The following is a 24,291-nucleotide window of genomic DNA, read 5'->3' on the forward strand; positions in this document are numbered from 1 at the left end:
AATCAGGTGTGATAGATTAGGGTTGGAGTGAACACCTACAGGACGGTAGCTCTATAGGAACAGGGTTGGAGAGCCCTGGTAAAGGACGTATAATAAGACGTTCAAGAACTCAACTCAGTTTTGACCTTACAAACATGTCTGAATGTTTTGTCTGTTACGTAAGACGTTGTGCAACGTCGACGCACGCACCGGGTAACAGTCAAATTTAGCGGGAGATATCTATGCTATGCTCTTTTGAAAGAACAAACTCCTCTCCACAAGTAAACGTGCATTTCAACAAAATCGCATTTTTGTCACGAATAAAAGGCCAATAAAGGTAATGTAAATACTTTATTTAACGCATTGAAGTTTTTCTGTTTTCGCAGGACACTGCTTTTGTTGGCAACAACAAGACGTTAGCAGCTAGCTTAGGTAGCTAACTAACGGAAGCTAAAGTATTAGCGAGCTAACGTTAATAACCACACTCACATTTGCAGATCACGTTACAATCATTGTAACAATGTAACTATTCATGAGCTGAGTTCAGGTTTAGCTAGCAGTTGTGGAGATGGCATATGGACTGTGTTTAAGCCCTGTTCAAACTACCTAAACTAGCAAGGATACCGTGCTCATTACAGCTGCAATGCAAGATCCCATATCATGTGTAACTTAATAACTGTCTCCCCAGGCAGCCATGTTCTCCGAGGTAAGCGCCCCTCAGGAGGGTTCCTGTTCTCTTCTGTTGTGTCGTCCTGGCTCCGAGGACCAGGAGCCCTCTGTGTTTGACAGGGTCAAGCCGGCATACTCACCCTGCTCTGAGCGTTTCAAGCTGGGGGAGCGCAGCTTCAACCGCCAGTATGCGCACATTTACGCCACACGACTCATGCAGATGAGCCCCCTGCTCACGGAGAGGGCCCAGCAGAAATGGGGTAAGTGCAGGGTTGACACCTAACTCTCCAATTTGCTGCAACAGTTCATACACCAATACCTTGCTGAGAGTTAACTCTGTCCTGACTCTCTCCCTGTCAGGTGCAGATGTACGGATCAGGAAGTTGTGTGATCTGCAGATGGGTGAGCAGTGTTGCATTGTGGGAACCCTGTTCAAGCACATGGAACTGCAGCCGTCCATTCTGAAGGAAATCAGTGAGGAAGTAAGAGGTTGCTAACATAAAATCAGACTTTGATTGTCATGAAACAAACAGGATTGTTTGCCAAAGTCTGTATACTGGTTCTGGTAGTAACTCTTCAACTACATCTCTCTCTCTTAGCACAATCTGCTGCCCCAGCCTCCGCGCACCAGGTACATCAGCGAATCAGATGAGTTGATACTGGAGGACGAGCTGCAGAGGATCAAACTAGAGGGCAATATTGACGTGGACAAGTTTGTCACAGGTTTCTGTCTCCTCTGTACCTTCTACCTATTGTATCAGGATAGACAAGCTTGTCTCAGTTCTCATGATCATGTAGTAATTATGACCGCCTCCTTTGTTTTGTTGTTTTTATTATTTGTTTCTCGCTCTCCTTTCTCTCTCTTAGGTAGTGTTATTGCTATTTATGGTGCAGAAAAGAATGATGGGAAATTCACAGTGGATGATTTCTGTACTGCTGACCTCCCCCCGCAGGCCCCCAGAACCACCCTCAGCTCAGACAGGTACACACACACACACCATACCTAACCTTGTGAAATGTCAAACTTTAGTAGTGTACCAGTATCACAACACTACAAAGTAAGGAAGCAAAGGAAACTTAACAGGAAGCGGACCTAAATTCAAGAGGAAAACAGTCGTAATGTTGGATTAAACAGCCTTGTGTTGTCACCCAGAGTCGCATTTGTTTATTTTACAAGCTATAGCACACAATATTTAACAAAAGTAGGTTTTAAAGGACCAAAGCGTAGAGTCTGCTTTTTCTATTTTGCCAAGGAAAATGTGGTATTGTGACAACACTAAACTAATATATTATGCTGTGTGTAGGTTTGTGCTGCTGTTGTCAGGTTTGGGTCTGGGCGGTAGTCATGCAGACAGTATGCTGGCTTTACAGCTGCTTGTTGACATGGTAACGGGTCACCTAGGTGACCAGGGGGAGCAGAGTGGTGCATCGACAATCTCCAGGGTCCTACTGGCTGGGAACCTTCTGAGCCAAAGCACACAGGACAAGGACGCATCCACCAAGGTGAGGGAACTTATTTAGCTGTGACATCCATTCATTTCAGTTGATGAGAAAGCTATTACCGTAGCTTACACTTATCAAATCCTTATAGTAGAAATGTCTTGACTTCGAGGCTACTGGTTCATTTTGAACTGTCCAGTGTGTGTGTGATGTTTTCCTAACTGTGTATTGTCCCTCCAGGCTAAATACTTGACTAAGAAAACCCAGGCAGGCACTGTGGATGCCATGCGTCTGCTGGATGAGATGCTGATGCAGCTTGTGGTGAGTTCCAGAGATTCCTACCACCTACACCAGGGATGTCACAGCCTGGGCAATATTTACTTAGTTTGCCATAGAATGTGCCATTCATTCAGTTATCTGAAGTGTGTCCTCCTCTCTTCTAGTCGTCAGTTCCAGTGGATGTGATGCCGGGCCAGTATGATCCTACTAACTATACCCTGCCCCAGCAGCCCCTACACCACTGTATGTTCCCCCTCTCCTCCACCTACCCCACCCTGCAGCTGGCCTCCAACCCACACCAGGCCACCCTGGACGGGGTGAGGTGAGTCTAAACAACCCTGGGGCTTCTGGACCTAGGGCTTGGAAACATTTTGTTTGTTTTGACCAACTTCACAAAGCATTTTCTGTGGAAGAGTAATGTGGTCACTGTTTTCAAATGGGATTTTGTTATGGCCATAACCTTTTACATGAATCTAGCTAATGTATTTCCTGATGCCCTTTGTACTACAGATATGTGCTAGCTAGGTTTAAGTTGGGTTGTGTCTGTCATGTGAAGTTGTGTGTAAGGAGCCAATGCAAAGGTCTTCCCTGTGTGCCGTAGGATCCTGGGGACGTCAGGGCAGAATGTGAAAGACATCCAGAAGTACAGCAGCATGGACAGTCACCTGGAGATACTGGAGAATACACTGAGGCTTAGACACCTCGCCCCTACTGCACCTGACACACTGGGTATGAACACACACCTCGCCCCTACTGCACCTGACACACTGGGTATGAACACACACCTCGCCCCTACTGCACCTGACACACTGGGTATGAACACACACCTCGCCCCTACTGCACCTGACACACTGGGTATGAACACACACCTCGCCCCTACTGCACCTGACACCGGCTAGGCGGCAGGATTAACTCAGCAAGGGGGCATCAGAAATGACTAAAGGGGCACAACTATTTTGACTTGCTGATAACACAGGATGGATAATAATCCATAGTATAATTACACACAATGTATTTGCAGCCACGCATGGCTGTCTTGCTGCAGGAATACAGGCTACTGCACTGCTTTACAAACATGGACAATTCATAACCGGCTCGAGAAATGGCAAGTTATGACAACGCTACACAGCTACATGCACAATACCCATAAATGCAAAACAGTAGCTAATTACTGTAATATCACTTCCCATGCCAATACAATACATTTCCAATCGTGGAAAGCAAACAATAATATACAATGCATTACCACAACTTATCAGTAGAATGCAGCTGGACGCAGCTACCAAGCTGTCTTCCCACAAGTGTCGTACTACGCTGCGTATGATAACAGAGCTACATCGTTACTCAACCATTGGTCATGGTCTGCCCACCCTCATCAATGTAATGCAAAGCACATCTTCTACCATATAAAACAACATTAAAAATAATCTGATTATATTACAAACCAAACATTTCCATTCATATCACAGAAATCAAGCAGTAGACTTGGCAGCAACGCCAATAAAGAAAATCATGCCTATTTCTGACATTTGCCACGCATTTCCAAAAGCTAGCAAATAACAAAATAATGCAAGCCAGGCTGTCTGTTCTTACCCAGATTCAAAAGAGTTGCAGCCACCTCGATGCTGTGTTGAACCTCCTCAGCAGTCTCTCGTTCCGCTCCCCCCCGGAATTTGCTTGTAAGATCCTTCTCAAATGCCAGTTGAATCAGCTGCGCTTTCCTCCTGTGCAACATGCTCCGTCTGCTCACTGAATACGTTTTTCAATGTTGAAAAATAGTTCTTGCAAGTTGCCATGGATGCTCCAAATGTTAATCCCAGCTACAATGCCATCATCACAGTAGGTATTGCTTTTAGAGGCCCGGAGTATCTATCCAAAATGCTCTGCGTAGGCCATTTTTCTTCTCCAAATTGGGCGATTTCAGTCTGTAGAAATTGCCATGCGACACAGTAAACTCAGTTTCCACAAAGTCTCCTGAGATTAAGTCCAGCACTGGTTTCACCATTTCCACATCCATAAAGGTTTCATTCTCTGGGTGCAAGGCACACAGGGCCTCAACAAGTTGTCTGTTTCGTTCGTTAAATCTCGCTGACATTTCTCCCAGTACAGCATCCAGAGTGCTGAAAAACAGTCTTTTGCACTCCCTCTCATTATCCTCTTGTTGTTTTGACCACGTATTCTTTCAGATTACTACTCACTACTCTTTGCCAGTTGCTTGGAGTGGGGGTGTCCATGTGCTTGTATTTCCTTGCAGGAATATTCTAGCCACGCTCTGCCGTTGAACCATGTCCTACAAAATGCCCGTTTTCTCCCACAGTACAGGCGGTTGGTTATTTCCCCAGACAAACCTGCACTGGCTCATCACCAAGGTCATCGGGCACTAACGGAGGCGTCGGTGATTGTAGTAACCTGGCAGTGCTGCAGCTAGGTTCTGTCTTGGTGGCTGCAGGCCCCTTGGGTTGGTTACCTCCTATGTCACCAGGCTGCAAGACAGTTGTGCAGGTGCCTCTGCTGCTGGGCTCGGCGGCCTTGGCCTCGGTGATTTAGCGTCGGCTCGGCGGCCTTGGCCTCGGTGATTTAGCGTCGGCTCGGCGGGCCTTGGCCTCGGTGATTTAGCGTCGGCCTTGGCCTCGGTGATTAGCGGCGGCCTTGGCCTCGGTGATTAGCGGCGGCCTTGGCCTCGGTGATTAGCGGCGGCCTTGGCCTCGGTGATTAGCGGCGGCCTTGGCCTCGGTGATTAGCGGCGGCTCGGTGATTAGCGGCGGCTCGGCGGCCTTGGCCTCGGTGATTTAGCGTCGGCTCGGCGGCCTTGGCCTCGGTGATTTAGCGTCGGCTCGGCGGCCTTGGCCTCGGTGATTTAGCGTCGGCTCGGCGGCCTTGGCCTCGGTGATTTAGCGTCGGCTCGGCGGCCTTGGCCTCGGTGATTTAGCGTCGGCTCGGCGGCCTTGGCCTCGGTGATTAGCGGCGGCTCGGTGATTTAGCGGCGGCTCGGCGGCCTTGGCCTCGGTGATTTAGCGTCGGCTCGGCGGCCTTGGCCTCGGTGATTTAGCGTCGGCTCGGCGGCCTTGGCCTCGGTGATTTAGCGTCGGCTCGGCGGCCTTGGCCTCTGTGATTAGCGGCGGCCTTGGCCTCGGTGATTAGCGGCGGCTCGGTGATTAGCGTCGGCTCGGCGGCCTTGGCCTCTATGACAGGCTTCTCCCCCTCCCCGCTGCTTTGATCCAATCCTGCCGTTGTGCCCTGGCGAAGCATGGTGGATATTATAAAGTGGCTATCAGCTACCTACCTAACTTAACATTAGCTAAATTCCATCCAGCTGCTCAGTGAAAAAAGTTTCTTCGTAGTACGTAACTTTGAAAGTAAACCCAAACGGTCAAATTGACCCCGCCCTTCTACTGTTTTTTTCAACTGGTAAAATGTGTTTGACGTACGTGTGATGCGTGCAAGGGAGTTGCTTGAATGAAGCATACACAACAAATCGGTTGAGCGTGACGGAGGGGGCAGATTGTGGGACAGAATTAGGGATACAAACTGAGGGGGCACAATATTCCACCAAAGGAGGCATTGCCACCTCGAACCCTGACCCACTGGGTAAGAACACACACACCTCATACCTGACCCACTGGGTAGAACGACCCTGCCTCACACAGGAAGCGGCGCAGGTCCTAATCCAGGCACTTGTCATCTCCCGTCTGGATTACTGCAACTCGCTGTTGGCTGGGCTCCCTGCCTGTGCCATTAAACCCCTACAACTCATCCAGAACGCCGCAGCCCGTCTGGTGTTCAACCTTCCCAAGTTCTCTCACGTCACCCCGCTCCTCCGCTCTCTCCACTGGCTTCCAGTTGAAGCTCGCATCCGCTACAAGACCATGGTGCTTGCCTACGGAGCTGTGAGGGGAACGGCACCTCCGTACCTTCAGGCTCTGATCAGGCCCTACACCCAAACAAGGGCACTGCGTTCATCCACCTCTGGCCTGCTCGCCTCCCTACCTCTGAGGAAGTACAGTTCCCGCTCAGCCCAGTCAAAACTGTTCGCTGCTCTGGCACCCCAATGGTGGAACAAACTCCCTCACGACGCCAGGACAGCGGAGTCAATCACCACCTTCCGGAGACACCTGAAACCCCACCTCTTTAAGGAATACCTAGGATAGGATAAAGTAATCCTTCTAACCCCCCCCCCCCCTTAAAAGATTTAGATGCACTATTGTAAAGTGGCTGTTCCACTGGATATCATAAGGTGAATGCACCAATTTGTAAGTCGCTGTGGATAAGAGCGTCTGCTAAATGACTTAAATGTAAATGTAAACACACACACCTCATACCTGACCCACTGGGTAAGAACACACACACCTCATACCTGACCCACTGGGTAAGAACACACACACCTCATACCTGACCCACTGGGTAAGAACACACACACCTCATACCTGACCCACTGGGTAAGAACACACACACCTCATACCTGACCCACTGGGTAAGAACACGCACACCTCATACCTGACCCACTGGGTAAGAACACACACACCTCATACCTGACCCACTGGGTAAGAACACACACACCTCATACCTGACCCACTGGGTAAGAACACACACACCTCATACCTGACCCACTGGGTAAGAACACACACACCTCATACCTGACCCACTGGGTAAGAACACGCACACCTCATACCTGACCCACTGGGTAAGAACACGCACACCTCATACCTGACCCACTGGGTAAGAACACACACACCTCATACCTGACCCACTGGGTAAGAACACACACACCTCATACCTGACCCACTGGGTAAGAACACACACACCTCATACCTGACCCACTGGGTAAGAACACACACACCTCATACCTGACCCACTGGGTAAGAACACGCACACCTCATACCTGACCCACTGGGTAAGAACACACACACCTCATACCTGACCCACTGGGTAAGAACACACACACCTCATACCTGACCCACTGGGTAAGAACACACACACCTCATACCTGACCCACTGGGTAAGAACACACACACCTCATACCTGACCCACTGGGTAAGAACACACACACCTCATACCTGACCCACTGGGTAAGAACACGCACACCTCATACCTGACCCACTGGGTAAGAACACGCACACCTCATACCTGACCCACTGGGTAAGAACACGCACACCTCATACCTGACCCACTGGGTAAGAACACGCACACCTCATACCTGACCCACTGGGTAAGAACACGCACACCTCATACCTGACCCACTGGGTAAGAACACGCACACCTCATACCTGACCCACTGGGTAAGAACACGCACACCTCATACCTGACCCACTGGGTAAGAACACGCACACACCTCATACCTGACCCACTGGGTAAGAACACGCACACACCTCATACCTGACCCACTGGGTAAGAACACGCACACACCTCATACCTGACCCACTGGGTAAGAACACGCACACCTCATACCTGACCCACTGGGTAAGAACACGCACACACCTCATACCTGACCCACTGGGTAAGAACACGCACACACCTCATACCTGACCCACTGGGTAAGAACACGCACACACCTCATACCTGACCCACTGGGTAAGAACACGCACACACCTCATACCTGACCCACTGGGTAAGAACACGCACACACCTCATACCTGACCCACTGGGTAAGAACACGCACACACCTCATACCTGACCCACTGGGTAAGAACACGCACACACCTCATACCTGACCCACTGGGTAAGAACACGCACACACCTCATACCTGACCCACTGGGTAAGAACACGCACACACCTCATACCTGACCCACTGGGTAAGAACACGCACACACCTCATACCTGACCCACTGGGTAAGAACACGCACACACCTCATACCTGACCCACTGGGTAAGAACACGCACACACCTCATACCTGACCCACTGGGTAAGAACACGCACACACCTCATACCTGACCCACTGGGTAAGAACACGCACACACCTCATACCTGACCCACTGGGTAAGAACAAGCACACACCTCATACCTGACCCACTGGGTAAGAACACGCACGCACCTCATACCTGACCCACTGGGTAAGAACACGCACGCACCTCATACCTGACCCACTGGGTAAGAACACGCGCGCACCTCATACCTGACCCACTGGGTAAGAACACGCGCGCACCTCATACCTGACCCACTGGGTACGAACACGCGCGCACCTCATACCTGACCCACTGGGTACGAACACGCGCGCACCTCATACCTGACCCACTGGGTACGAACACGCGCGCACCTCATACCTGACCCACTGGGTACGAACACGCGCGCACCTCATACCTGACCCACTGGGTACGAACACGCGCGCACCTCATACCTGACCCACTGGGTACGAACACGCGCGCACCTCATACCTGACCCACTGGGTACGAACACGCGCGCACCTCATACCTGACCCACTGGGTACGAACACGCGCGCACCTCATACCTGACCCACTGGGTACGAACACGCGCGCACCTCATACCTGACCCACTGGGTACGAACACGCGCGCACCTCATACCTGACCCACTGGGTACGAACACGCGCGCACCTCATACCTGACCCACTGGGTACGAACACGCGCGCACCTCATACCTGACCCACTGGGTACGAACACGCGCGCACCTCATACCTGACCCACTGGGTACGAACACGCGCGCACCTCATACCTGACCCACTGGGTACGAACACGCGCGCACCTCATACCTGACCCACTGGGTACGAACACGCGCGCACCTCATACCTGACCCACTGGGTACGAACACGCGCGCACCTCATACCTGACCCACTGGGTACGAACACGCGCGCACCTCATACCTGACCCACTGGGTACGAACACGCGCGCACCTCATACCTGACCCACTGGGTACGAACACGCGCGCACCTCATACCTGACCCACTGGGTACGAACACGCGCGCACCTCATACCTGACCCACTGGGTACGAACACGCGCGCACCTCATACCTGACCCACTGGGTACGAACACGCGCGCACCTCATACCTGACCCACTGGGTACGAACACGCGCGCACCTCATACCTGACCCACTGGGTACGAACACGCGCGCACCTCATACCTGACCCACTGGGTACGAACACGCGCGCACCTCATACCTGACCCACTGGGTACGAACACGCGCGCACCTCATACCTGACCCACTGGGTACGAACACGCGCGCACCTCATACCTGACCCACTGGGTACGAACACGCGCGCACCTCATACCTGACCCACTGGGTACGAACACGCGCGCACCTCATACCTGACCCACTGGGTACGAACACGCGCGCACCTCATACCTGACCCACTGGGTACGAACACGCGCGCACCTCATACCTGACCCACTGGGTACGAACACGCGCGCACCTCATACCTGACCCACTGGGTACGAACACGCGCGCACCTCATACCTGACCCACTGGGTACGAACACGCGCGCACCTCATACCTGACCCACTGGGTACGAACACGCGCGCACCTCATACCTGACCCACTGGGTACGAACACGCGCGCACCTCATACCTGACCCACTGGGTACGAACACGCGCGCACCTCATACCTGACCCACTGGGTACGAACACGCGCGCACCTCATACCTGACCCACTGGGTACGAACACGCGCGCACCTCATACCTGACCCACTGGGTACGAACACGCGCGCACCTCATACCTGACCCACTGGGTACGAACACGCGCGCACCTCATACCTGACCCACTGGGTACGAACACGCGCGCACCTCATACCTGACCCACTGGGTACGAACACGCGCGCACCTCATACCTGACCCACTGGGTACGAACACGCGCGCACCTCATACCTGACCCACTGGGTACGAACACGCGCGCACCTCATACCTGACCCACTGGGTACGAACACGCGCGCACCTCATACCTGACCCACTGGGTACGAACACGCGCGCACCTCATACCTGACCCACTGGGTACGAACACGCGCGCACCTCATACCTGACCCACTGGGTACGAACACGCGCGCACCTCATACCTGACCCACTGGGTACGAACACGCGCGCACCTCATACCTGACCCACTGGGTACGAACACACACTTTCTCCCTCACTCTCTCCGGTTGTAGACTAAGGTACATGGCTTATCTTGTGTTGTTCTCTCAGGGTGTTATCCGTTCTACCTGAAGGACCCTTTCATCCTGGAGGAATGTCCTCATGTCTACTTCAGTGGCAACGCCCCCTCCTACCAGGCCAAACGCATCACAGGTGAGTCCCCACCGTTACTGGAAACCTGGCATGACTGTTTATTCACATTGGAGCATTGCACTGTGCTGGTCCAGTATTACACACTGATAGTTGACAGTTGCCAGTCCTTTCTACACTGAACAAAAATATAAATGTAACATGCAACAATTTCAAAGATTTTACTGAGTTACAGTTCATATAAGGAAATCAGTATATTGAAATAAATTCATTAGTCCCTAATCTATGGATTTCAAATGACTGGGAATACAGATATGCATCTGTCGGTCACAGATACCCTAAAAAAAGAACCTGTCAGTATCTGGTGTGAACACAATTTGCCTCATGGAGCCCGACACATCTCCTTCACATAGAGTTGATCAGGCTGTTGATGTAATGTTGGAATGTTGTCCCACATTAGGGCTGTGGCAGTCATCAAATGTTGTCAGCTGGTTATTGTCATGCGAAAGACTGCCTGTCTCACAGTAATTTACCGTGAATTAAGATAAGCACGTTCAGCATCTCCAGGCTTCCACACATACACGCCAGCTGATGCGTATTGAATAAACTAGTTGAATGTTCACCATCCCAACAAATCCTTGATTTATTTTGGTCAGGTCCGAAAACATTATGATATTATTATAATTTTTTTACACTTTGGCATCCACCAAACCCAGGTTAGTCCATCGGATTTCCAGATGGTGAAGTGTGATTTATCACTCGAACGTATTTCCACTGCTCCAGAGTCTAATGGTGGAGAGCTTTACCCCACTCCAGCCGACGCTTGGCATTGTGTATGGATGATCTTAGGCTTGTGTGTGGCTGCTCGGTAAAGGAAACCCATTTCATGAAGCTCCAGACGAACAGTTCTTGTGCTGACGTTGCTTCCAGAGGTAGTTTGGATCTCGTTAGTGAGTGTTACATCCGAGGACAGACTATTTTTACGCGCTTCTGCACTCAGCAGTCCTGCTCTGTGAGCTTGTGTGGCCTACCACTTCGCGGCTGAACCGTTGTTGCTCCTAAACGTGTCCACTTCACAATAACAGCACTTACAGTTGACCGGGGCAGAAATTTTACAAACAGACTTGTTAGAACGATGGCATCCTATGACAGTGCCACGTTGAAAGTCACTGAGCTCTTCAGTAAGGCCATTCTACTGCCAATATTTGTCTATGGAGATTGCATGGCAGTGTGCTCAATTTTATACACCTGTCAGCAACGGGTGTGGCTGAAATAGCCAAATCCACTAATTTTAAAGCCGTGTCCAAATACTTTTGTGTATTTCCGGTAAATAGAATAGGAGTTGGCCTACTCTACTGTAGGCCTATGTTATCTGGCTATGCATCATACTGTAGGCGTGTTCATTTATCTGACAATATATGTTTAAGTCCCTTGCCATTTTTTTATTATGATTTTATAGTAAGAAGAATATCATTTGAATTTAGCTGAATAAAATAGAATGGATATTTTTTTTCATTGCAGAGTGAGTTTGCATGTGAAGTGAATATATTGAGCATAAAAGTGATCATTTAAAACAGGTCCTATATGCTAGATTTAGTTATTTGGCAAACTGTTGCATATACCCTGACTCTGCGTGCAATGAATGCAAGAGAAGTGACACAATTTCACCTGGTTAATATTGCCTGCTAACCTGGATTTCTTTTAGCTAAATATGCAGGTTTAAAAATATATACTTGTGTATTGATTTTAAGAAAGGCATTGATGTTTATGGTTAAGTACACATTGGAGCAATGACAGTCATTGATTGATTGTTTTTTATAAGATAAGTTTAATGCTAGCTAGCAATTTACCTTAGCTTACTGCATTCGCGTAACAGGCAGGCTCCTCGTGGAGTGCAATATAATCCGGTGTTAGAGCATTGGACTAGTTAACTGTAAGGTTGCAAGATTGGATCCACCGAGCTGACAAGGTTAAAAATCTGTCTGTGAAAATAAGAATGTGTTCTTAACTGACTTGCCTAGTTAAATAAAGATCAAATAAAGGTGTAAAAAAATAAATAAATAAACGGCAAATCGGCGCCTAAAGATATTTCCAATTTGTTATGAAAACTTGAAATCGCCCCGATTTTTTAATCGGCCATTCCGATTAATCGGTCGACCTCTAGTTCAAACCCAGTTTCATCAGCTGTCCGGTTGGCTGGTCTCAGACGATCCCGCAGGTGAAGAAGCCGTATGTGGAGGTCCTTTACTGGTGTGGTTACATGTGGTCTGTGGTTGTGAGGCCGGTTGGACATACTACCAAATTCTCTAAAACATTGGAGGTGGCTTATGGGAGAGAAAAACATTCAATTAGCAGCAGCTCTGGGGGACATTCCTGCAGTCGGAATGCCAACTACGCTCTCCCTCAAAACTTGAGATATCTGTGGCATTGTGTTGTGACAAAACTGTGTAATGATCATGCCATTTAATCAGCTTCTTGATATGCCACACCTGTCAGATGGATGGAGATGGATGGATTATCTTGGTAAAGGAGAAAAGCTCACTAACAGGGATGTAAACACTTTGTATGCAACATTTTTTATTTCAGCTCATGAAACATGGGGCCAACACTCTACATGTTGTGTTAAAATGTTTTATTCAGTGTACATTGTATGGGATCTTTTGCGATCTATATATGTTTTAGCAACTGGTGTACTGTAGTTGCATGGGTGACATGGGGTGTAGTCTAATGACCAGTTACATGCCCCACCCTCCCTAGGTGCTGAAGGTCAGGAAGTCCTCCTGGTGGCTATCCCAGAGTTCAGCAGCACTCAGACAGCCTGCCTGGTCAACCTCCGGACTCTGGAGTGTGAGCCAATCCGCTTCTCTTCCTTCTCTGCTGGTGATGACGAGGAGAGTGAGATGAACATCAGCCACTGAAGGAGCAACACTCACTCAGTCCTCAGCCCCTTGCCCTGGTCCTCAAATGGAATCAGGTTGTACACTATCAAAATGTTTGTAAAGTGTCTGCTGAAGTCTCTCATTGGTTTCTCTTGATCAGCAAAGATATCAGTCATTTCATATATATATGGAGGTTCAATGATGCTGTGCAGTCATACCAGTACTGTTTGAGTGAAAGGAAACGTGTTGCTAATGAAAGGTGTGTGGTGTGAAAATAATTGTGATGGAACGGACTGTCTAATGAAGCGCTTTGTTTGTGTGCCGGCGCCCAGACTCCTGTATTTGTCAACACATATCGTTTCCATTTTAGTACGGTAGATAATGTCATGAAGAAGAACAAAACACAAATGCTGTACGTAAATGAGCCTTTATTCATTGAAAAAATAACTTTCCTCAGCTATGTTATGAGGAACATTTCAGAAAATCTCTCGTTCTCTCAACCTTCAACTAACATTTTGTAAAGTTAACATTTTAATGTCTGTCGGTATTATGGTTTTGCTGTCATGGGTGAAAATAATGTAAATAAATCCATACTTTTCTAAGAAAAACTTTGCTTCTTTGTTTTTACTCTTCGGGGGTGGAGGTGGTAAAATATGTTTAATTTACAACCAGCACATATAGATGATCTCTGAAGTACATTCTCTAGGAAGGCCTTGAATTGGTGTAAAAGGACTTTCCCAGATATCAGTACTGACATTTTCATTTGTGTTGAACTTAGTATCAAAAGACCTACTCGAGCAGTTCTACAGAACACTGACATTAGCTTGTGTGCCTGACTGTATTCAACATCATTGTTCCTTTTGAGTTTCTGTAAATATACCTAAACGCTTCTTGTAGCCCATTTGTAGATCTGAAAGAATGGATGGGTTCAGTAATATAGGAAGGGGAGAGTCAATCTATCCTACCGGAGTTATTGGAGTTTAAGCCATATTGCTTAAACATATCCAGTCTATTCAGATTTTCAAGGGGTCACTTTATTGTCCAGGAATTGAGTTAACAGTCTGGGCTTGACTGACATTGGTCCTGTTCAACTTCTTCCTTCCCTACCTTGATTATTTTAAGGAAGTGGGGCGGAAGGATGTATTGGAACAAGGTCTTGGTGTTACCCTTAGTAATCGTCGATCTCGTAGTTGTAATCCAAGATGGAGTCTGTGAAACCTTCTGGCGCCGATGTTTGCCCCTCTCCTATGAGCCAAGAGTCGTACCAGGCAGTGGTGGGCTCCGCTTTTGTTGTTGTGGGAACCGGCGTGGTTGTCGGGGGCAAAGTCGTTGTCGATCTCATCAGTTTCTGTTGTCGTAGACGACGGAGGCGGCCGAGCCTCCGCTTTTGCTGACGCATGCGACTCGTCTCAGGTTCATTGGCGGCAGCGCCATTGTTATGCACCAAACGGCTGTTACCGTTGGAGGCGGTGTTCCGTCGTGTTCCACCGTTGCCGTGGCTGAGCAAGCGGATGGGCTTGTTGCCGTGCAGGGCCATGATCTGTTGATGAATTGATAGCATTTAAATAGCGCTTCATTGGCTCTCAAAGGGCTAATAGGTAACCTAATTGTAGGTGTAGCAATACCCACCTGTTTGATGCGGTCCCAGTTGGACTTGGCCAGGTTAAAGCTACAGGTAGTTGCCCCTGGCTCGTAGCCCACCACACACAGCTTGGTCAGGGGGGTGAAGCCTTCTGCCCGCACCGTCACACGGTACTCACCTGGGTTCAACAAGCGCCAGTAGTCCCCTGTTACAGCTGTGGAGGGAGGAGAGTCGTTAGACTGCACACGCAGTGAGTATAGCAGGCTCCTGGAGTGCTTTTGGTTTGTTCAGGGGCAAAGGGACAGCAGGCTGTTACCAATAGTGCTCACCTGAAGTTTCATGAATCTGCCAATATGGCGGTGCATGGCAACACTGATTTGTTAAGCAGTAATGCAGGAGGCAGTAAGGGGTATGGCTGGACATGCAGCCAGACACTGTACCCACCTGTAGTGACATCATGGTTGACCCCCTCTACAGACACTGTGGCATTAGTGATGGGGTTCCCTTCTTCGTCTTTCACCACGCCCCTGATCCCACGATGTACCTGGGTGAAGTGAAAACCAGGGGTCAAAAGGTCACGGTCACTATACAGCCACTCCATGACTAGGTGTGTTTGGTAAATTGTGTGTGTGTGTGATTACCTGCTCCATGAAGGTGAGCATGGCCTCTCTGTTCTTCTCCCACTCAATGACCAGCTCAGTCTGATGGGGGAACTTATCACAGCCCAGGAACATTGACAGCTCCAGACAGTTAGTGTGCAGGTAGCTGAAATCATTCATACCTGAGGACGGAGGAGGATAGGGGGGAGGGAGAGACAAAGGTAGCAATTATTGGCCACCAGAGAGTGGCATTATCCTCAAAAGTGGGTACTTTACTCTGATGACTGATTCATGTTTCATTACACGGTTTAACCTTGTTGAACTACTGAATGTAATGTTGACTATCGTAACAAATTCCTTATTGAACAGCAGACAACAATGTAATGAAAAGGGATGTTGTCGGTTTGACTATGTACTCACTTCCTGTGATGGGCTTCCACTTGGCGCGGTTGATGATTCCGACGCCGCCAGTGATGTCATCGCCGTGACAGGAGCCGTGGGAAGTGTATGTCATGGACAGGTGAGTGGAGGCGTAGGAGATAGCCAACCACCTGATGGCCCCACACACACACACACATACACACATACACACACACACTCAGATAGTCAGATATGTAAGATAATCTAATTGTTGACCTGTGGTTACCTTCAGGCTACACACCTGAAAAAGGAGGCGTCTGCCGTGGCCCTGGGTTCATCCTCAGGCTCTGCTTCCTGATGTCCCCCTCTGTCATCCTCCTCTTCCTCTTCCCTGTGTCCATAGCCATGCCCCCTCCACTCCTCCTCCAGCTCCTGGTATCCCCTGTTCTGCCGGTCCTCTTCCGGCTGCTGGTATCCCCTGTTCCACCGGTCCTCTTCCGGCTGCTGGTATCCCCTGTTCTGCCGGTCCTCTTCTGGTTCCTGGTATCCCCTGTTCCACCGGTCCTCTTCTGGTTCCTGGTATCCCCTGTTCCGCCGGTCCTCTTCTGGTTCCTGGTATCCCCTGTTCCGCCGGTCCTCTTCTGGTTCCTGGTATCCCCTGTTTCTATCATCATCCTCTGGCTCCTCACGGTCGTAGCCTCTATCCCAATCTGCCCCTCTGTCATACTCATCCTCGTACCTAGAAGAATGATTTAGATTTAGTTGATAGTTTTTTTGGTTTCATGTCATTATTGCTCTGCCAAAAAGAGAGAAATCAGGAAGAGAGAGAGTGGGAGAGAGCGAGTGAGTGGGAGAGAGAGAAAGAGGGAGAGAGAGAGGGTGGGAGTGGGCGCGAGAGAGAGTAAGCGCCTCGTACTGTCTCTTCTTGCGGCTGTGTGCCCTGTCTCTCTCGCTGGTGCTGGCGGCCTTGGTTAGGCGGTGGTTGTCGTAGGGGTAGGCCACTACCCTCTCCCCTCCCTGGAAGTTGGCCCCCAGTACAAACGGGTGGCTCTCCATCCACGAGATGATGGCTTGAGTCTCCACAGCTATCTGCAGGACAAGAAGAACAAACAGCAGCTGTCATGTTGAGGCGATAGACAAAGAAAGAGGACTTATGTCTCTGCTCTTCACACATCTACATTTATTTTCTTCCTTTTTCTCCCTCTCCTGTCTTCATCCCCTCTCTTCCGCCCCTTCCTCTTCCACATCCCCTCTCCCTCCACACACCTTGTCGTCCCTCACTGTGTCAGCAGGGATCTTGACATGGTGATTGGGGGTCAGTTTGGGCACCATACCCTTGTCCTCTGCCTCCCAAAGAACACTGTTCAGGTCAGGGAAGTTGTGGAAGATGTCATGGCCGTCCTCCGTCCAGTGGCCTGTGGTCCAACCACTCAGCTCTGAACCCTGAGGTGGCAATGGGACACAATGTTATGGAGAGAACCCGACAAAACGTCCTTACAGAACGCCTTAGGATTTGCTTGAATGTGTCTAGTCTTGTTTAAAATATCTTCTTTTAAGAAAAATAAAGTTGGGTGCCAGACTGTTCCTGCATGCAACAATACTTGCCTACAGCAAGTTGGCTAAATCAGAAACTGTCTGGCACCTAACTTTCTTTTTCTTTAAGAAAAAAACATTTGCACCCTGGAAGAGTAAAGGAGGTACAGACGGTAATACCATGTATAGTTCCCAGTACTAACCGCTATAAGGGCCTTCTCCTGTCCGTCAGGATTCAGAGAGGGCACCAGGTGGGTACGTATTCCCTCCACCAGGCGGCGCACTCTGGGGTTGCCATCTCTGTACTCCTTACAAAGGTACTGCATCAGAAGAAGAACCATCTCCCGCCCTGTCGCCTCATTTCCATGGAGACCAGCCGTGTATCGGAACTCTGGCTCACCTAAGGGGGAAAAACACAGATTGTCATAGTCTTTCCATGCTAAAGAGGACACAAGTACAGAGCTTTCTGTGAAAGACACAGTATTTGTTTCTTCCCACCTATCTCGTGTTCTGTGGGGTTGCCTGATATCACCATGGCCACGATGTCTAGTCCATTGGAGCTGCGGCCCAGGCTGTACATACTGGTGATGTTGGGACACTCCTCAGACACAGACTTCATCAGCTACAGTAGAGACACAGTGGAAAGCAGAGGTCACCAACCCTGGTTCTGAAGACCTACAGTCTGTGCAGGACTTTGTTACAGCCACACACATCTGATTTTAACCAATCATCAGTGTCAAGACAGTGTTGAAGTCATTTGTAACATTAGACCTGAATCCAGTTCATGAAGGTGGTACTCATCACCATCTCACCGTGACCATATCTGAGTAGTTGTGATGTCTGAAGTCCAGGTACTGGACTGGAGTCACCTCATTCTGCAACCTCTGGTAGGCACTGGTGGGGTCTGAGGAGACAAACACACAGCATGAGTGTGTGTGTGTGTGTGAGTGTGTTGGTGTGTGTGTGTGTGTGTGACTCACCAGGCAGTGGGCATCCCAGCACCTCCAGCCTCATACAGCAACTGCCGTTCCAGCTCTGAGGGATGACTCTGATGTAGCGAGCTAGTATAGGCTCAGCTAACTGATTCAACACTGGGGTGTCCTTATCAGAGTTACCAAAGAACAACTGGAGAGAGAGAGAGAGAGAGAGAGAGATTGAGAGAGAGAGAGAGGAGGTAAGAGGTAAAGAGATGGAGAGAGAGAGATAGCGAGAGAGAGAGCAGAGGTACGAGGTAAAGAGATGGAGAGAGAGAGAAATATAGGACTCAATTGCCAGACACAGTAAACATGTACGCCCCATGAAGAGAGGATTAGATTGAACCCTGCTTGGCAGTTTGGGAGCAAAGCTGACAAAAGCCTAATTTGAAACAGTGTAGCTGTGAGGCTAACAGACTCACCCAGTCAGAGTAACCGTCATTCATGGTTGTCCATTCTCTGCTGTCATTACTGAATTGCACATAGTACGATGTCACAAAGTCACTCCTGGAACACAAAATTTAGTCACCATTTTATTTAAATCTATAGATAAAACATGCGCTTACGTGTGTGTGTGTCTTACTCATTGCGTGAGTCTCGCCCTTGTGTTATGATCCCAGTAAACTCTGTTGCTCTGCGAGCGTCAATCTCAAACCAGTGAATGTTGTCCTCTTGGTTAGGACACCACGCACCACCACGCATGTCCTCCTCATCCTCTGAAGCCTGGAAACCATACCGTTTTAGAGATTAGAGGATGAGGGTTTACCCCCAGGGTTAATGTGTGAGGGGTTACCCTCAGGGTTAATATGTGAGGGGTTACCCTCAGTGTTAATGTGTGAGGGGTTACCCTCAGGGTTAATGTGTGAGAGGTTACCCTCAGGGTTCATGTGTGAGGGGTTACCCTCAGGGTTAATGTGTGAGGGGTTACCCTCAGGGTTAGGGTTAATGTGTGAGGGGTTAGTGTGTATGGGTTAAGGATGAGGTTTACCTGCATGTTGAGCCGTGCCCTGCCCTGGCTGTAACGGTGGTGAGACATGGAGGAGACCAGCAGCTGGTCTGATTCTATCCTGTGAGACTCCATACCCAGTGGAGGACACTCTGCCACCAGGGGAAAACATCTCAGTCACACACACTTTACAAACATTCATAACCACACTGGAAAACATCATAAGGTATGCTAATGGTTTGTGGAAACCGATTATCTCAAATAAATTGAAGTATTATACTAGTCAGATTATGAAGATGACATGGAGATGATAAAGGTATTTTTGTAATTGGATGGTTGTAGTTGACTTACTTTTGGGCTCTTTGAATACGGGTGGTCTCTTCTTGGCTTTTTCCCTATCTTCCTCCTCCCTCCTCTGCTGAGCTCTCTCTGTTAAAGAGCACCCAGAGTCAATCACTAACTACCATTCCAGTAATCGATTGTGTGTGTGTGTGCATGCGTGCGTGAGCTCGTTAAGAGTGTTGGGCCAGTAATTTAAAGGTTGCTTCTTCGAATCCCCGAGCCGAAGAAGCAACCTTTCAGTTAGGTGAAAAATCTGCCCATGTGCCCTTGAGCAAGGCACATATCCCTAATTGCTCCTGTAAGTCTCTCTGGATAAGAGCGTCTGCTAAATAACTCAAATGAAAACGTGTGTGTGTGTGTGTGTGTGTGTGTGCGTGTGCGTGTGTGTGTGTGTGTGTGCAAATGCAGTAATGCCTCAGAGGACCCACATGCCTCTGGGTTCGTTTCTATCTCTCCAAATCCAGGAATGTGCTGATTAAATTCACATGAATTTTATTGTATTCAGTAAATCTAGAGACAGGCTGCAGCATACTCCATAAAGTGGCAGACAGACACACTGTACAAACCCGTTTTATGACTGTTTCAGTTGAGTGATTTTAATCACAGACACTTTTAACCTCAAGGATCCTTAAAGATTATCTGTCATCCCTTTACTGGTTAATCCCACACCCTGGCTCTCCCACACTGAAAACGCAGTATATCTGTCATCCCTTTACTGGTTAATCCCACACCACGGCTATCCCACATAGACAAATGTTCCATATTATGATTATACAGTTCCTGTGGTTCTAACCTGGTCACAGTGCACGAGGTACAGAAAGAGACCGGAACATGTGGCAACAGCTGTTGGTTAGATCTCCATCTCTGCCTTCCTTCTCTAACCGGGACTCTATGCTCCTCTGTTTCTATCCCTTATCTTGTTTTTTTCTCTCTTTTCATTCATCTTTCCTGTTAGTACTGTAACCTCTCTTGGCTGGCCCATCCCTCCCTCTTTCTCTGCTCCACTCCAGCTCATAAATAATTCAAACAGTACAGGTTACCAACCACTATACCCCAGGCCTTTCTTCCCTACCATCCTTCCTTCACAACACATTTCTACAGTTGAGATTTGTCCTGTTCTGGAGAGAATTAACTTTTGTCCCTCGTCTGCAAGTCTTAGCAAGTGAAGCCCAGGTAGAGACTAACATCTGTGTTTTCGTTCTTTTGGCTTTTATTGGAACCATGAACCACATGTGACTGATAAACCTCCTGTACATGAATCTGTGAGTAACATGACATGTTCTATCTGTGGGGCATATGTTCATCTGATTGTCTGGGAGCTTTGACAGGACAACGTTTGGCATTGCAGTGTTACTACGTTTTACTTGTTGCAATGTGTGGTTGTTTTACCTCCCTTAATTGAATGCACTGATTGTTAGCCGCTCTGCATAAGAATTACCAAAAAGTAAACGTAATGTCAAATATTACTGTATGATGGGAAGTATAGATAGATCACAGTCATTCAGAACATAATGGAAGACAGACAGATCACAGATCATACCTCTATCCTCTCTCTCCTTTTCTTTCCTTTGTCTCTCCCTCTCCTCCTCCTCCTCCAGTTTTTTTGCTGTAGTAAACAAAGGAGTGAAAAACTTCAATGGGTGAATCCATGTTCCCCACCTCCCCATTACAGGTTTAGAGTAAATACTGTGGGGTATATTCAGATGTGAAACATTCAAAACGTTGCAGATAGAATACCAACAGCTGTCATGATTCCCTATTCTATCTGACAGATAATCCATCACAACAGGTGTGAACAAAGCATTCTTCAACTTTTTCCCCTCTTCCCTTTCTTCATGTTTGCCACATAACCATAAACATAACAGTGTTTGAAGAAAGGATCAATTCCATTACTTTGACTCTGTGGTAGCGGTCCAATTCTTTATTGTGTCTATCTAATCTTTAATTTACTGCAGGGTCCCAATGAAATGAAAAACAGATTTCTATTGGAGATTTGGCCATGGGTTGTTACAGTTCATTTCGTGTGCGTACATGTCATATTGACCTTTATTCCAGACTGTGTGTGTGTGTGTGTGTGTGTGTGTGTGTGTGTGTGTGTGTGTGTGTGTGTGTGTGGGTGTGGGTGTGTGTGTGTACATACTCTCTCCACCACTATATCCGTAGTCATACTCCTCGTACCATGGGCTTTCATAGGTAGGTGGTGGTGTAATAGAATCCTCTGTATCAGAGGGAGAAAACACAACGTTAGGACAGTCTTAGTATTCTGTATCAGAGGGAGAAAACACAACGTTAGGACAGTCTTAGTATTCTGTATCAGAGGGAGAAAACACAACGTTAGGACAGTCTTAGTATTCTGTATCAGAGGGAGAAAACACAACGTTAGGACAGTCTTAGTATTCTGTATCAGAGGGAGAAAACACAACGTTAGGACAGTCTTAGTATTCTGTATCAGAGGGAGAAAGCACAATGTTAGAACAGTCTTAGTATTCTGTATCAGAGGGAGAAAACACAACGTTAGGACAGTCTTAGTATTCTGTATCAGAGGGAGAAAACACAACGTTAGGACAGTCTTAGTATTCTGTATCAGAGGGAGAAAGCACAATGTTAGAACAGTCTTAGTATACTGTAGCCTGGGTAACACATTGTTTCTGCATTGATTCAACAGTACTACCCCACTGGGCACAAACTGGTTGAATCAATGTTGTTTCCACGTCATTTCAACAAAACAATTATATGTGATGACGTTGAATCAACGTGTAAAAATGATTGAATTTGCAAAAAGTCATCAACAAGGAATTTTGAGAATGTTTGTCTTTTTTTCACCCAACTTTTAACCTACTATAAATCCTATGACATGGTTTTATTGATTTCACGTTGAATTAACATTAGTTGACAACTCATTCAAATGTAAATCAAAACTAGACGTTGAACTGTGGGACATAACTGCCCTGGCAAAACCACAAGTTGGCTCAAGCAGAAACCTGTCTGGTAGTGCTGCTCTCTTTTTACTAAACAACATGACAGAGACTCTCTTTGGTTTTATGTGTGCTTTCCAAAGCTCTCTGAAGCTACAGCTATTTAACTAAAGGCCTTGATAATACAGTAATCTTCCAATACAGTCAGTGATTGTCAAATTTCTGCAGCCACAGCAGACGCTCTCTGTTTGGACCAACGTAAAGCTAGTGTAACTCACTGCCTGTTATTTGCCTAGTTAAAGGTTTAATTTACATTTACAAGGAATATAACAGAGCAGCCATCTTGTGAAAGGCTTCTCGATCAAAAACAAAACCATGAAAAGCCTTTGATTGTGTGGAACTAAACTCTCACCCACTCACTCTCATTTAAAAACAGAGCTATGATCTAGCTAGCCTGATGTGATTCCCTGGAGTTAGAGGACGGGTCATCGTATCCCACACTAAAACAGGGGTTGTCTTTCATTCTTAGAAAGGAGGAACACCAGCATACACTGTGGCTCTCTAAGCAGTGAATGACTGACTGACTGACTGAGATACATTTACAGTACGTATTGATTGATTCATTGATTGATTTAATTATGTAAGTTACCTGTGACAGCGTAGCTTAAGTCATTTTTCTCTGTGGGGACGACCTCTTTACCGTCAGGGAAAGGAAGATTCTCGGGCACCTCATCTGTTATTGGAGAACAGAGCGAGTGAGAGAGTTAGAGAATGAGATAATGAGAGAGTGCGATAGTGAGTGAGAGAATGAGAGAGTAAGAGATTGAGAGAGCGAGATATTGAGAGAATGAGAGAGTAAGAGATTGAGAGAGCGAGATATTGAGAGAATGAGAGCGAGAGAGAGTGCAAGCGTGAGAGAATGAAAAAGAGAAGAGAGAAAGAAAGGAGAGCAAGATTGAAGAGAGTGAGATAGAAGAGGAAGATGAGAGTCAGGAAGGAAGGAGACGGATAAAGAAGTACGAGTAGAGCGCAAGAAGAGAAATGAGAGGATGAGAACGGAGAGAGATGATGGAGTGATATGGTGAGAGAAATAGAGGATGAGAACGGAGAGAGATGATGGAGTGATATGGTGAGAGAAATAGAGGGGTACTGGAGAGTAAGATACTGTAGGAGTGGAAATATGGAGCAATGGTAGAGTAAAACAGTAGTGGAAATATGGACACAGTAACGTAATGAAAACCTGTTGTAACTATCACACAAAGTACAGATGAGCTGAATTTAGCTATGAATGTCACTGACAGACCTTCATATGAGATGATCTTCCCATCATCTGATTAAAACTCATTGGTTAAAGCAGCATTTCTCAAACTCGGTACTCTGGACTCCAAGGGGCGGAAGTTTTGGTTTTTGCCCTAATACTGCACAGCTGATTCAAATGATCAAAGCTGGATGATTAGTTTATTATTTTAATTAGCTGTGTAGTGCTGGGGCAAAAACCAAAAAGTGCTCACCTTGGGGTCCGGGGACCGAGTTTGGGAAACCCTGGGTTAAAGACTCCAGGTGGTTTGATATAGAGAGGAGCTGGAGAAGAAATGTACAAGTCCAAATTGTTCAGTATGTGCTGTTATAA

The 24,291-nt window shown here is 47.8% G+C and overlaps 2 protein-coding genes across 4 annotated transcripts in view; one reads left to right on the forward strand and one right to left on the reverse strand.

Moving 5' to 3' along the window:
- pold2 (polymerase (DNA directed), delta 2, regulatory subunit) lies at window positions 1-14,016 on the forward strand. Of its 2 annotated transcripts, none has more exons than XM_039013741.1 (11): window positions 1-316; window positions 668-908; window positions 1,009-1,130; window positions 1,248-1,371; window positions 1,516-1,630; window positions 1,953-2,151; window positions 2,329-2,409; window positions 2,532-2,689; window positions 2,969-3,096; window positions 10,493-10,594; window positions 13,289-14,016. In XM_039013741.1, the coding sequence occupies exons 2-11, from the start codon at window positions 674-676 to the stop codon at window positions 13,447-13,449; spliced, it is 1,425 nt and encodes a 474-aa protein (XP_038869669.1). In that variant the 5' UTR covers window positions 1-316; window positions 668-673; the 3' UTR covers window positions 13,450-14,016. The 2 variants fall into 2 exon arrangements, with proteins under 2 accessions (XP_038869669.1, XP_038869670.1); XM_039013742.1 differs by having other exon boundaries at window positions 672-908; window positions 13,289-14,001.
- LOC120063385 (adipocyte enhancer-binding protein 1-like) overlaps window positions 13,822-24,291 on the reverse strand; it is a 25,876-nt gene continuing 15,406 nt past the window's right edge. The window contains exons 5-24 of one of the 2 annotated variants that reach the window (XM_039013740.1): window positions 23,311-23,394; window positions 21,887-21,964; window positions 21,287-21,352; window positions 19,756-19,833; window positions 19,447-19,556; window positions 19,042-19,181; window positions 18,881-18,965; window positions 18,465-18,609; window positions 18,297-18,388; window positions 17,983-18,106; window positions 17,688-17,884; window positions 17,218-17,394; window positions 16,868-17,040; window positions 16,600-16,690; window positions 16,253-16,563; window positions 16,012-16,142; window positions 15,634-15,773; window positions 15,437-15,536; window positions 15,040-15,206; window positions 13,822-14,950 (exon numbers count right to left, since the gene is read on the reverse strand). In XM_039013740.1, coding sequence (XP_038869668.1) covers window positions 14,579-14,950; window positions 15,040-15,206; window positions 15,437-15,536; window positions 15,634-15,773; window positions 16,012-16,142; window positions 16,253-16,563; window positions 16,600-16,690; window positions 16,868-17,040; window positions 17,218-17,394; window positions 17,688-17,884; window positions 17,983-18,106; window positions 18,297-18,388; window positions 18,465-18,609; window positions 18,881-18,965; window positions 19,042-19,181; window positions 19,447-19,556; window positions 19,756-19,833; window positions 21,287-21,352; window positions 21,887-21,964; window positions 23,311-23,394 — 2,861 coding nt within the window. In that variant the 3' untranslated portion in view covers window positions 13,822-14,578. Of the gene's footprint in view, window positions 14,951-15,039; window positions 15,207-15,436; window positions 15,537-15,633; window positions 15,774-16,011; window positions 16,143-16,252; window positions 16,691-16,867; window positions 17,041-17,217; window positions 17,395-17,687; window positions 17,885-17,982; window positions 18,107-18,296; window positions 18,389-18,464; window positions 18,610-18,880; window positions 18,966-19,041; window positions 19,182-19,446; window positions 19,557-19,755; window positions 19,834-21,286; window positions 21,353-21,886; window positions 21,965-23,310; window positions 23,395-24,291 lie in introns of both variants that reach the window. The other variant, XM_039013739.1, reaches the window with a different exon arrangement.

This window comes from Salvelinus namaycush, chromosome 18, assembly GCF_016432855.1.
Source record: "Salvelinus namaycush isolate Seneca chromosome 18, SaNama_1.0, whole genome shotgun sequence".
Lineage (NCBI taxonomy): Eukaryota > Metazoa > Chordata > Actinopteri > Salmoniformes > Salmonidae > Salvelinus > Salvelinus namaycush.